This window comes from Rhamphochromis longiceps, linkage group LG16 (genome assembly GCF_057381845.1).
Source record: "Rhamphochromis longiceps isolate RC_006_pf linkage group LG16, R_longiceps_female_GT1.1, whole genome shotgun sequence".
Taxonomy (NCBI): domain Eukaryota; kingdom Metazoa; phylum Chordata; class Actinopteri; order Cichliformes; family Cichlidae; genus Rhamphochromis; species Rhamphochromis longiceps.
In genome coordinates this window covers 14809581-14822839 of record NC_140572.1, presented here as the reverse complement: position 1 = coordinate 14822839, position 13259 = coordinate 14809581, and the positions used below count along the sequence as shown (strand labels likewise).

General features: G+C 40.4%; 1 protein-coding gene across 1 annotated transcript; it reads left to right on the top strand.

The window, feature by feature from the left end:
- Positions 1-5159: 5159 nt before the first annotated feature.
- lcmt2 (leucine carboxyl methyltransferase 2) lies at positions 5160-12802 on the top strand. Its single transcript, XM_085385290.1, has 14 exons — positions 5160-5735; positions 6335-6459; positions 6671-6752; positions 7081-7261; positions 8981-9137; positions 9290-9479; positions 9653-9760; positions 10508-10595; positions 10688-10915; positions 11002-11238; positions 11460-11557; positions 11775-11962; positions 12052-12187; positions 12378-12802. Exons 1-14 carry the CDS (start codon positions 5688-5690, stop codon positions 12540-12542), a joined length of 2031 nt encoding a protein of 676 aa, XP_085241416.1. The 5' UTR covers positions 5160-5687; the 3' UTR covers positions 12543-12802.
- The last annotated feature ends 457 nt before the right edge of the window (positions 12803-13259 follow it).

The following is a 13259-nucleotide window of genomic DNA, read 5'->3' as shown; positions in this document are numbered from 1 at the left end:
CGGTGAAAGAATGATATCGATACTCCAAATAGATTTCAAGTCACAAAGCGTTGTTTGAGGGCAAGTCAAGGCAGTCTTTGCTTCGCTCTACTCAGTTATGGTGCATTAGAAGTCAAATATCTTTAATAATTCATATTTTAATGATAAATTGTAAACACTGGAAGATTCCCCCATCTCTTCTGAACAAAACGGTGTAAGAATGACCGCTCTAGCCCCTACGGTTTGGAAATTATGGTCATTTGTTTGAGGGGAGTCCTCACTATGAGAAATAGGCTGCAATAATCCTGTGCCTCTCTGTGCTGCGTGTGTAAAAAGAGGCACATGTTTTGGCGGGAAAAAGTACACAGGCTCTCTGATTGGTGGATTCAAATTCACCAGCTCCCAGGCTGACCTAGAAACTTACTTCTCTCTCCCTGTGCATTTTTTTGCTGATTTTTTTCATTTAACAAGTATATTTGAGGGACCCTCAGCATGTTCAGCATTTTTTCAGCTGTCCATTTTGCTTTTCCAATTTTTCTGTTTAACTTATTACTATTGTGCTAAATCATACTATTTCTGCTATTTTATAAGATTTGTGCCTAATATAGTATTTCTGCTAAATTACAGTATTTCTGCTTTTTATACTATTTGTGCTAAAACATAGTATTTCTACTAAATGTAGTATTTATGCTTAATCATACTATTTCTGCTTTTTATGGGATTTGTGCCTAATATAGTATTTCTGCTTTTTATAGGATTTTTGCTCAAACATAGTATTTCTACTAAATGTAGTGTTTATGCTTAATCATCCTATTTCTGCTTTTTATAGGATTTGTGCTTAATATAGTATTTCTGCTAAATTATAATATTTCTGCTTTTTATACTATTTGTGCCTAATATAGTATTTCTGCTTTTTATAGGATTTGTACCTAATATAGTATTTCTGCTTTTTATACTATTTGTGCCTAATACAGTATTTCTGCTAAATTATAGTATTTCTGCTTTTTATAGTATTTGTGCGAAAACATAGTATTTCTACTAAATGTAGTATTTATGCTTAATCATAGTATTTCTATATATATATCTGCCAGGTCCCCAGGCAGCCAATCCTCTCTGAGGACTGAGACATTCAGATTTTCAAATCAGGGCCTGCACGGCTTCCCAGCCAATCATATATGTGTCCTGAGGCATTCAAATTTGCATATTGGGGCCTTCATGGCTTCTAAGCCAGCCAATCATATCAGGGCTGAGGAATTCAAATCCACAAATCAGGGCCTGCATGGCTTCCCAGCCAGCCAATCATATATGTGGCCTCAGCCATTCAAATTTGCATATTGGGGAATTCGTGGCTTCTAAGTCAATAAGTCATCCATGTCATATATCTCTAAAAATTCATATGTTAATGATACATTGTCAACACTTGAAGATTCCCCAATCACTTCTGAACAAAACGGTGTAAGAGTGACCGCTCTAGCCCCTACGGTTAGGAAATTATAGTCATTTGTTTGAGGGGAGTCCTCACTATGAGAAATAGGCTGCAATAATCCTGTGCCTCTCTGTGCTGCGTGTGTAAAAAGATGCACCTGTTTTGGCGGGAAAACGTAAACAGCCACTCTGATTGGTGGATTTAAATTCGGCAGCTCTCTCCCTCTGTGTGTGTGTGTGTGTGTGTGTGTGTGTGTGTGTGTGTGTGTGTGTGTGTGTGTGTGTGTGTTTAGTGGGAGAGAGAGGACCCTGCCCTTATTTGGCAGCATGTCATTGTAGGATTTAAATTGAATATAGTTAGACTGGTTGACTGGATTAGAGCCTGTGTTTGTGTGTCCCTCTGTGCATTTGTGTTTCAATATGCCTCCATATTTGTAATTTTGTAAGTTATTACTATTCTGCTAAATCATAGTATTTCTGGTACTTTTCGGTACTTGTGCTAAATACAGTATTTCTGCTAAATCATACTATTTCTGCTTTTCATAAGATTTGTGCCTAATATAGTATTTCTGCTAAATTATAGTATTTCTGCTTTTTATACTATTTGTGCCTAATATAGTATTTCTGCTTTTTATAGGATTTGTGCCTAATATAGTATTTCTGCTTTTTATAGGATTTGTACCTAATATAGTATTTCTGCTAAATTATAGTATTTCTGCTTTTTATAGTATTTGTGCTAAAACATAGTATTTCTACTAAATGTAGTATTTATGCTTAATAATAGTATTTCTATATATTTCTGCCAGGTCCCCAGGCAGCCAATCATATCTGAGGGCTGAGGAATTCAAATCCACAAATCAGGGCCTGCACAGTTTCCCAGCCAATCATGTATGTGGCTCCAGGTATTCAAATTTGCATATTGGGGAATTCGTGGCTTCTAAGTCAACAAGTCATCCATGTCATATATCTCTAAAAATTCATATTTTAATGATAAATTGTCAACACTTGAAGATTCCCCCATCTCTTCTGAACAAAACGGTGTAAGAATGACCGCTCTAGCCCCTATGGTTAGGAAATTATGGTCATATGTTTGAGGGGAATCCTCACTATGTGAAATAAACTGAAACAGCCTCTCTGATTGGTGGATTCAAATTCAGCAGCTCCCAGGCTGACCTAGAAACTTAGTCCTCTCTCCCTGTGTGTGTGTGTGTGTGTGTGTGTGTGTGTGTGTGTGTGTGTGTGTGTGTGTGTGTGTGTGTGTGTGTGTGTGTGTGTGTGTGTGTGTGTTTAGTGGGAGAGAGAGGACCCTGCCCTTATTTGGCAGCATGTCATTGTAGGATTTAAATTGAACATAGTTAGACTGGTTGACTGGATTAGAGCCTGTGTTTGTGTGTCCCTCTGTGCATTTGTGTTTCAATAAGTTATTACTATTCTGCTAAATCATAGTATTTCTGGTACTTTTCGGTACTTGTGCTAAATACAGTATTTCTGCTAAATCATACTATTTCTGCTTTTCATAAGATTTGTGCCTAATATAGTATTTCTGCTAAATTATAGTATTTCTGCTTTTTATAGGATTTGTGCCTAACATAGTATTTCTGCTAAATTATAGTATTTCTGCTTTTTATAGGATTTGTGCCTAACATAGTATTTCTGCTAAATTATAGTATTTCTGCTTTTTATACTATTTGTTCTAAATTATAGTATTTCTGCTTTTTATAGGATTTGTGCTTAATATAGTATTTCTGCTAAATTATAGTTTTTCTTCTTTTTATAGTATTTGTGCTAAAACATAGTATTTCTACTAAATGTAGTATTTATGCTTAATAATAGTATTTCCATATATTTCTGCCAGGTCCCCAGGCAGCCAATCCTCTCTGAGGACTGAGACATTCAAATTTTCAAATCAGGGCCTGCACAGTTTCCCAGCCAATCAAATAAGTGTCCTGAGGCATTCAAATTTGCATATTGGGGCCTTCGTGGCTTCTAAGCCAGCCAATCATATCTGAGGGCTGAGGAATTCAAATCCACAAATCAGGGCCTGCACGGCTTCCCAGCCAGCCAATCACATATGTGGTCTCAGGCATTCAAATTTGCATATTGGGGAATTCGTGGCTTCTAAGTCAACAAGTCATCCATGTCATATATCTCTAAAAATTCATATTTTAATATTAAATTGTCAACACTTGAAGATTCCCCCATCTCTTCTGAACAAAACGGTGTAAGAATGACCGTTCTAGCCCCTACGGTTAGGAAATTACGGTCATTTGTTTGAGGGGAGTCGTCACTATGAGAAATAGACTGCAAAAATCCTGTGTCTCTCTGTGCTGCTGCGTGTGTAAACAGATGCACCTGTTTTGGTGGGGAAAAGTGCACAGCCTCTCTGATTGGTGGATTCAAATTCACCAGCTCCCAGGCTGACCTAGAAACTTACTTCTCTCTCCCTGTGTGTGTGTATGTGTGTGTGTGTGTGTGTGTGTGTGTGTGTGTGTGTGTGTGTGTGTGTGTGTGTGTGTGTGTGTTTAGTGGGAGAGAGAGGACCCTGCCCTTATTTGGCAGCATGTCATTGTAGGATTTAAATTGAATATAGTTAGACTGGTTGACTGAATTGGATCTTGTGTGTGTGTCTCTCTGTGCATGTGTGTTTCCTCATGTGTACATATTTGTAATTGTGTGGCTGTCATAAATTTTTTTGCAGATTTTTGTCATTTAACAAGTATATTTGAGGGACCCTCAGCATGTTCAGCATTTTTTCAGCTGTCCATTTTGCTTTTCCAATTTTTCTGTTTAACTTATTACTATTGTGCTAAATCATACTATTTCTGCTATTTTATAAGATTTGTGCTTAATATACTATTTCTGCTTTTATAGGATTTGTGCTTAATATAGTATTTCTGCTTTTTATAAGATTTGTGCTTAATATAGTATTTCTGCTAAATGTAGTATTTATGCTTAATCATATTATTTCTGCTTTTCATAGGATTTGTGCTTAATATAGTATTTCTGCTAAATTTAGTATTTCTGATTAATTATAGTTTTTCTACTAAATCATAGTACAGTATTTCTGCTTTTTATGGGATTTGTGCTAAAACAAAGTATTTCTACTAAATGTAGTATTTATGCTTAATCATACCATTTCTGCTTTTTATAGGATTTGTGCTTAATATAGTATTTCTGCTAAATTATAGTATTTCTGCCAAATTATAATATTTGTGCTAAAACATAGTCTCAATTTAAAATTACAATAGTCATAGTTCATCACAGTGTCTCTGGTAAATCACAATATTTCTGCTCTGTTGTACTATTTTTCTAAATCATAGTGTTTCTGTAATGTTTAAGTATTTTTGGCTAAATATATTCTTTCTGTTATCTTATACTATTTCTCCTAAATTCTTGTATTTTTGAGAAGTTATCATGTTTCTGGTAAGTTACAATATTTCTGCTAAATTCTGCTATGCTATTGTATCTCTGCCAAGTATTATGTTTCCTCTAAGATATTGCAGTTCTGCTAAGTTATTCCATTTTAGCAAACTTCTTTTGCTTCTGCAAAGTTTTTACAATTTCTGCAACTTTTCAGCTTTTTCAGCTACTTTTTGCATACAGCTTCAGCTTTAAAGCATCCACACTGCATTTTCGCAGGAAATGCAAATTTTTCTAGTTATTTTTGATAACCTCTAAGGAGCGTTACCTAAAGTTAATATTTAAATTTAAATATATATATATACATAGTTTAAAAAAAAAACCTGGTAAATGGTTTCACAAACAATAGAATTCCGGAATGTCCATTTAAAAAAAGAGACTAAACTTTTTATCATTGTACGAATGCACAAAGCATTGTATAATTTAATTATTGCCTTTATTTTCGACAAAGATTTAAATCCTTTTTTGAAAATAGAAAAATATGGCAGTCATTGATAATATTAACCCGAGGCTTTTAGCTTTTAGTCAAATTTTAATGTTTTAATGGCGACAAAAGTTGCTCAATAACTAGCAGATAATCATAATAATCGAGGCACAGACACCAACACATTTCCTGTTGGTGTCTGAATGGAGTTTCAGTGATTAGCCGCGTGGTTTTCTGTTGCAGCCTCCGGGCTGCAGGGGGCGCCGGAGAAATCCTGGGAAATATCTCGGAAGTCAATACCACGTGAAGGATGTTTGACTTGTTTTCACCGGTGCACTGCTGTGCAGGCACACAAATGTGTTGGTCTGTTTTTATTTAAGACATTGTGGGAAACGTGGAGGTGTTTCATTGTGACGTTATGCGATAACTTGCCGTCACTATGCCAGCAACAAACAGAAAAGCGCAGAAGAAGGGGAGGGACACCGCCGTAAGGGTTGTTTCACTATTCACAGTACTTAACAGTATTATGTGTAAACACACCACTGTTTACTTTAGCTCTACTATATTATGAAGTACACGATGTCAATTATATTGCTGCTGATGGTTGAACCACAATATTGCGGTTGTATTCAAAAAATATTAGATGTGTAAGAAGATATTAAAAATGAGCTCAGTCTCTGTCTATTACAGCACTACATGCCAGATGGTTACTAGTACATATGTAATAGAATAAGATGTATCACAGTACAGCTCTGTGTGTTTCTTGAACCCTAGACTAGCTTTGCATGATTCACAGTTAAAAATAAGTCATATTTACCTAAAACTTTAGGGACTTCTCATGCATGCGCTAACCTCATTATTTGAATCTGTGGCCATGTTTAATTTGAGAATCCACCCCTGTAACAGTAGTCTCATTGCACATGTGCATACTTTAAAATGATGATATGAGTATATGCAACATTTGTATGTATATGTGACATCCTTCAATGGAAGGATAAGAAAGAAGATCATTAAAGGTCTTAAAAAGTCTTGCACTGTGTTTTGGGAGATTTATTTCTGCTGGTTCTTTGTTGTTCCTTAAAACAGGTGCAGGGAACCAATGACAGCAGTGTGGTGAGCAAAGTGTCTGCTGCAGCACAGGGCTACTTCAACGACGCCTTCCTTCAACACTTTGTGTGCAAAGTGGCCAGGAGAGCGCCGCTTATCAACAGGTCAGATATTGTTTTCTCTTCTTTCATGCACCTCGGATGTATGTGGTGATGGTTTACTCTATAAACAAAATTTATACAGTAAGCAGCAGCAATAGAATTACTCTCATGTGCAGGGGAGGTGATGCACACCACATGTATGTATGTATGTAGCTGGCAGGGGGTACTGGGTAAAAATGTCTTGTGTAAATTAAAGTTTCTTTGGATGTTTCAGGGGCTATTATGTGCGCTGGAAAGCTGTGGACCACTGTGTGAGGAAATTCCTTCAGATTACAGAAAAATGCCCTGAAAGACAGGTAAGCTGTCAGCGTATCGTCCAATCAGTCTTTCTGGAAGCAGGTCACTTGTAATCATGTAATACCTCTTGGCACTTACTAGAGCAGTTATTTTAAATCATTATCCAGAGTAGTGGTCATTTCACTGATCAAAGGAAAACAAAAAGTGTCTATAGAATCTGAGTCAAATATGATTTAAAAATGCTCAACGTTCACTGACTTAATGTTTAAAAAGCTTTTTCTCTTTAAGGCTGCCATCATCTTCCATGTTACCAAATGTTCCCATCTTTTGTATAGGTTTCCATTCCGATTGGTGTCTTTATTTTTCAACCTCACTTCCCTGGTTTAGATCTTGTCTTTGGGTGCGGGCTTCGACTCTTTGTATTTCCGCCTACGTGGAGATGGAGCTCTGAGCGGGGCTGTTGTGTTTGAGGTAGATTTTCCTGATGTCTCTCAGCGCAAGGCTGCCCTCATCACTTCTAATATAACACTAAGGGGGATGATAGACTCCCAGTCACCGTCACTTACAGGTTTGTCTTTTTTTTCTTGGTAGTGGTTTAAAAAAATTATTTGTCAGGTAAAAGATGTACAGTGGGGCAAAAAAGTATTTAGTCAGCCACCGATTGTGCAAGTTCCCCCACTTAAAATGATGACAGAGGTCAGTAATTTGCACCAGAGGTACACTTCAACTGTGAGAGACGGAATGTGAAAAAAAAATCCATGAATCCACATGGTAGGATTTGTAAAGAATTTATTTGTAAATTAGGGTGGAAAATAAGTATTTGGTCACCTCAAACAAGGAAAATCTCTGGCTCTCACAGACCTGTAACGTCTTCTGTAAGAAGCTTTTCTGCCCCCCACTCGTTACCTGTATGAATGGTACCTGTTTGAACTCATCATCTGTATAAAAGACACCTGTCCACAGCCTCAAACAGTCAGACTCCAAACTCCGCCATGGCCAAGACCAAAGAGCTTTCGAAGGACACCAGGAAAAGTATTGTAGACCTGCACCAGACTGGGAAGAGTGAATCTACAATAGGCAAGCAGCTTGGTGTGAAAAAATCAACTGTGGGAGCAATCATCAGGAAATGGAAGACATACAAGACCACTGATAATCTCCCTCGATCTGGGGCTCCACGCAAGATCTCATCCCGTGGGGTCAAAATGATCATGAGAACGGTGAGCAAAGATCCCAGAACCACACGGGGGGACCTGGTGAATGACCTGCAGAGAGCTGGGACCAAAGTAACAAAGGTCACCATCAGTAACACACTACAACGGCAGGGAATCAAATCCCGCAGTGCCAGACGTGTTCCGCTGCTGAAGCCAGTGCATGTCCAGGCCCGTCTGAAGTTTGCCAGAGAGCACATGGATGATACAGCAGAGGATTGGGAGAATGTCATGTGGTCAGATGAAACCAAAGTAGAACTTTTTGGTATAAACTCAACTCGTCGTGTTTGGAGGAAGAAGAATACTGAGTTGCATCCCAAGAACACCATACCTACTGTGAAGCATGGGGGTGGAAACATCATGCTATGGGGCTGTTTTTCTGCCAAGGGGACAGGACGACTGATCCGTGTTAAGGACAGAATGAATGGGGCCATGTATCGTGAGATTTTGAGCCAAAACCTCCTTCCATCAGTGAGAACTTTGAAGATGAAACGAGGCTGGGTCTTCCAACATGACAATGATCCAAAACACACCGCCCGGGCAACAAAGGAGTGGCTCCATAAGAAGCATTTGAAAGTCCTGGAGTGGCCTAGCCAGTCTCCAGACCTCAACCCCATAGAAAATCTGTGGCGGGAGTTGAAAGTCCGTGTTGCTCGGCGACAGCCCCAAAACATCACTGCTCTCGAGAAGATCTGCATGGAGGAATGGGCCAAAATACCAGCTACTGTGTGTGCAAACCTGGTAAAGACCTATAGTAAACGTTTGACCTCTGTTATTGCCAACAAAGGTTATGTTACAAAGTATTGAGTTGTATTTTTGTTATTGACCAAATACTTATTTTCCACCCTGATTTACGAATAAATTCTTTACAAATCCTACCATGTGGATTCATGGATTTTTTTTTCACATTCTGTCTCTCACAGTTGAAGTGTACCTCTGGTGCAAATTACTGAACTCTGTCATCATTTTAGGTGGGGGAACTTGCACAATCGGTGGCTGACTAAATACTTTTTTGCCCCACTGTAAGAGGTTAGTATGGCATAGTTTAGTTTGGTGAATGGCTGCTTGTGTTTCTTCAGGACCTGTCTATGTGTCCAGCAGTCAGTACCGTCTGTTAGGAGTGGATGTTAGAGAGGAGTCCAAGGTGGAAGAGGCTCTGCGTGTAGCTGGGCTGGACTGGGCTGCCCCTACCCTGATTCTTTCTGAAGTGGTGCTCACCTACATGGAAACACAATGGTGCAGTAATGTATAAAATGTGAACTAGAGATGAATTTGCATACACTTGGGCGTGTAACGCTAGTTAGATGATGGCAATATGTAGCAAAAACTGAGAATTTATGATCAAAGCAAATCACATTTAAAGCCGTTGGATGTTGTGTGTCTTTCAGGTCTGATGCCATCATTGGTTGGGCAGCAAAGCTCCTGCCACAGTCTCTCTTTGTTATGTATGAGCAGATCCATCCGCACGATCCCTTTGGTCAGATCATGCAGGAGCATTTCCAGAAACTCAATTCAACTCTGCATGCACTTCGACAATACCCAGACACCGCCGCACAAAGGCACCGCTTCCTGGACAAGGTCAATACACAACCTATACACAAGACACTTCCTGTATCTTTTCACTTCTTTGAACAAGCACAATACCTCAGACCCAGGTACCAATTGAATAAAAAAAAAAACACAGTCGAGGCATATTCAAAACGTCCCTGTTCCTCCTGTGAAGGTTAAATATATGGCGTCTTTGTCTCCAGGGCTGGGAAGAGTGCGTGTGCCTGGATATGAATAATTTCCTCTTCGGGCTGGTCCCTGAGGAGGAGAGATGCAGATTGGAGAGCCTGGAGCCTTTTGATGAATATGAGGTCAGCTGGGTCTCAGCATTGCATCTTCTATAAAAGTGTGCACTACTGATCAGAAGAGCTCACTTGATTTGGTTTGGATGACACGTTTTGTCATTTATCACTAAACCGCTGCCGAAAGTTTATTTATTGTTGTGACCTTTAGAAAACCTCTTTTCCAATTAATGTTAGTACAGCTGAAAACCACAGTGCTTATTCAAGAAGCGATCTGTGTTTGTAGTTGAGTGTCAGCCTCTGTGGGGAGGAGTGCACACAATGAAGATGTTAGGATTATTTGACTCTACAGTTTCCAACTATGAGGGGAGAGTGTGTCCAGTCTGGCCCACTCTCTGTGGTTTTTGGGAACCGTTATGGACGGCATGCTGGAGCAATGGTTCATTCTTTCACCTCACCATAGAATGCTCTAGTTTTGAACCCGGGCACTTTCACACTGGCTTCACTCTGCACACCTGAAAGCTACACCCGTCTTTTATTTTGTCTCTCACGTACCACTTACTTTTTACCTTCATCATTTGTAATATAAGTATCTTTGAACCTGCTATTAAACAAAGAGTAAAACAGTCAACACAGTAGCTAACATCAGAATCATTCAATGATTGTAGAAGAAGAGCTTTATGGAAAAGTTACAAATGAACTTCATAAAATTTGGTGTTAGTTCAAATAAAGAAGATATAAAACCTCATTTTATTTTTTGGCACAACACCGGAACAACTACATTCTACCACTGACTCCTCACCTGTCTGCTCTCAGGAGTGGCACCAAAAATGTTCCCATTACTTCATCCTTACTGCATCTCGAGGCTCTTTGATGGCGCAGGCTTTACTCCCTCGAGCTCCAGGTAGCTTTCACTTTTCACTCCTCGACTTGACACTAACAAGCATTTGAAATGGGACGTTCTGTATGCATGTTGAAGTTGTGTTGTTGCTTTAGAATCTCCTGTGCCATCTGTTGGCCCTTCTTGGAGCACAACAGCCCTGAGTGTTCGGACCACACCGGTATGCGTGGAGGGGCTGGGGATGGCTTCTGCGTCAGTGAGGCCAGGGTGGGTCCTGCTAACAGGAGGCTCCAGCAGAGGAGGCAGAAGAGCAGCGATCAGACTCCTGCTCAGAGAACAGGAAGGCTGGAGGTCCGTCAGTGTGGAGCCATCAGCAGATGTTGGTGAGGGTTTTTTTTTTTCTTTGGGGGAGGGGCAGCCGGTCTTGATTTAGCCAGGAAAAGTTAGTAATTTTCCCTTCTTATCCCAGGTGTGCGACTTTACCACACAGTTACCCCTATACCTGGAGTGGGTGCTGTGGTATTTGGAGGTCGCTCCTCTCCACTCAACCCGGTCAGAAGCCTTTTCAAAATGACCTTTAGCCTCTGTGGTGCTCTGGAGTCAGGGGGCCAAGATGCACCGAAGCTTTGTATGGAGGAGATGATGTGTACAGGCAGTCCACCACCGCCAAGATGGAGGCACTCTGCTACCCTAACCAGACACAGAGGTGAGGGAAAACAGGAAGTCTTGTAGGATCCTTTTGCCTCACACTCTTTCTTTTTTTCCCTCTTCCTGTTTGTAGCTTTTTCTTTCTTTTTCTCTTTTTTCATTCCATTTGTTCTTTTGCTTTATGCTTTTCTCACATCTTTGCTTCGCCTTCTCTCTGCCAGTCTTTTATCCCATCCCTGCTTTTTCGTTACACACTGACTCCCTGTCACATCTCTGCAGGCAGAGAGTTTGTGTTTGTGTTTGGTGGAAAGAACCAATCAGGGGCCGTTTTGGGTGACGGATACTTCCTGAGTGTCGACCAGCAGCACTGGACTGAGGTTTGCTTGTTGTTACAATTTTAAACCCAGATTCTTAATGTTGCACGCACAAGTTTATTATCACATCACACAGGGCCCGTATGCATATAAACCTCCACATATTAGATATGTAAGGTATATTTTGAAGGAGTCATTTAGTAGATTTCAAGAATACAAGTATGGAGCAAGAACATAACGTGCACATGACTCATACATGACCACTGGGTGTCATTTACAGATCCCAGTAGAGGGCGTAGCACCAGAGGCTCGTCACTCTCACTCTGCATGCTCATATAAAGGTGGTGGTGTGGTGTTTGGAGGGCTGAGCAGAGCAGGAGTGCCCCTGGATGACACGGTAATCCTGACACCAACTGAAAGAGGCTTCTGCTGGGAGAGAATAGATGTACAGCCCCCTCCTGTACCCAGGTCTGTTGTGCCTCAGACACCATAACCAAACTCCAAGTTTCTGCTAAAGAAACTCTTTGATGAGATTTCCATTGTGTGCTTCGTTTTAGATACTCTCACTGTGCCCATGTGAGTGGTGAGAAGCTGGTTGTGGTAGGTGGAGTCTGGCTGCATTCAGACGGCGTGCCAGGCGTTGTTGTGATCAACATCACCACGTGCAGCAGTATGGAGTACAGTCTGGACACGGTTAGTGATCATTTATTGCACTTATAGTTATTCTAAAGGAAATCTAGCACCAACCAATGTTCTTCATCGACCTCAGGCCTTAAAGCCTCCAGGTTTGTTGCTTAAAAACTAGCACTGTTCCACTTCTGTGAGGAAAAGCAGAACTGAATTATCCGATGTTAATTACTAATGTATGTCCTGTCATGTGTAGACCTCAGTGCCCTGGCCTCTGATGCTCCACTCATTTTGCTCTGAGATGACGGACTCAGAAGATCCAGAGCTGCTCTTGATAGGTGGAGGAGGAAACTGTTTCTCTTTTGGGACTCACTGGAACCCTCAGCCTGTCACTGTGGACCTCAAACTCATGCTGGGCTGAATCAGCCTTGAGTATTTCCAAAATAAAGTACCAAAAGGTGGACTTATGTCAAGTCTGTTGAAGGGTCCAGACAAGTGCCTGCTTCTTATTGTAATTTTCATAATTATATAAGAAAACCTCTCATATTGACCGAGCAGCAACCTCCAGGGTGCCGAAGCAGAAGTGCCCGAAACTGTAGTTCCTCTAGTGGCCACTCGAGGCAGAGACTCCCATATTATAATGTTCAACTTTACAGCAGAAATAAACATTTCTACAACCTGTTCCGGAGATATGTTTTGTCTTTATAACTTATTTCTTCCTTTAACTATACAGACCCCTTATATAATTTAAGGGGTTTCAAGGCTGTGGCTGTGACTGACTTGCCCATAGCTGCTAGCTGTCAACAAGGTGTCAGCCCAACTAATTCCAGTCTTTGCCTTGAGAAGCCTTTGCAGTGCACTTATACTTGAAAGTGGACTTATGTCAAGTCTTTATCCTGTCTTCCTTCTCTCACCCCAACCGGTCACAGCAGATGGCCCCGCCCCTTCCTGAGCCTGGTTCTGCTGGAGGTTTCTTCCTGTTAAAAGGGAGTTTTTGCTTCCCACTGTCGCCAAAGTGCTTTCTCATAGGGGGTCATATGATTGTTGGGTTTTTCTCTGTATCTATTATTGTACGATCTACTGTGCAATATAAAGCGCTTTGAGGCGACTGTTGTTGTGATTTGGCGCTGTATAAATA

What these genes read in the sequence shown, in the direction of transcription:
- lcmt2 (XM_085385290.1), top strand. Translation starts at nt 5,688, where the DNA reads ATGCCAGCAACAAACAGAAAAGCGCAGAAGAAGGGGAGGGACACCGCC. An exon ending in GGCACCGCTTCCTGGACAAG is followed by an intron (nt 9,480 to 9,652) that starts GTCAATACACAA and finishes CTTTGTCTCCAG; the next exon opens with GGCTGGGAAGAGTGCGTGTG. An exon ending in CAGCCCCCTCCTGTACCCAG is followed by an intron (nt 11,963 to 12,051) that starts GTCTGTTGTGCC and finishes GCTTCGTTTTAG; the next exon opens with ATACTCTCACTGTGCCCATG.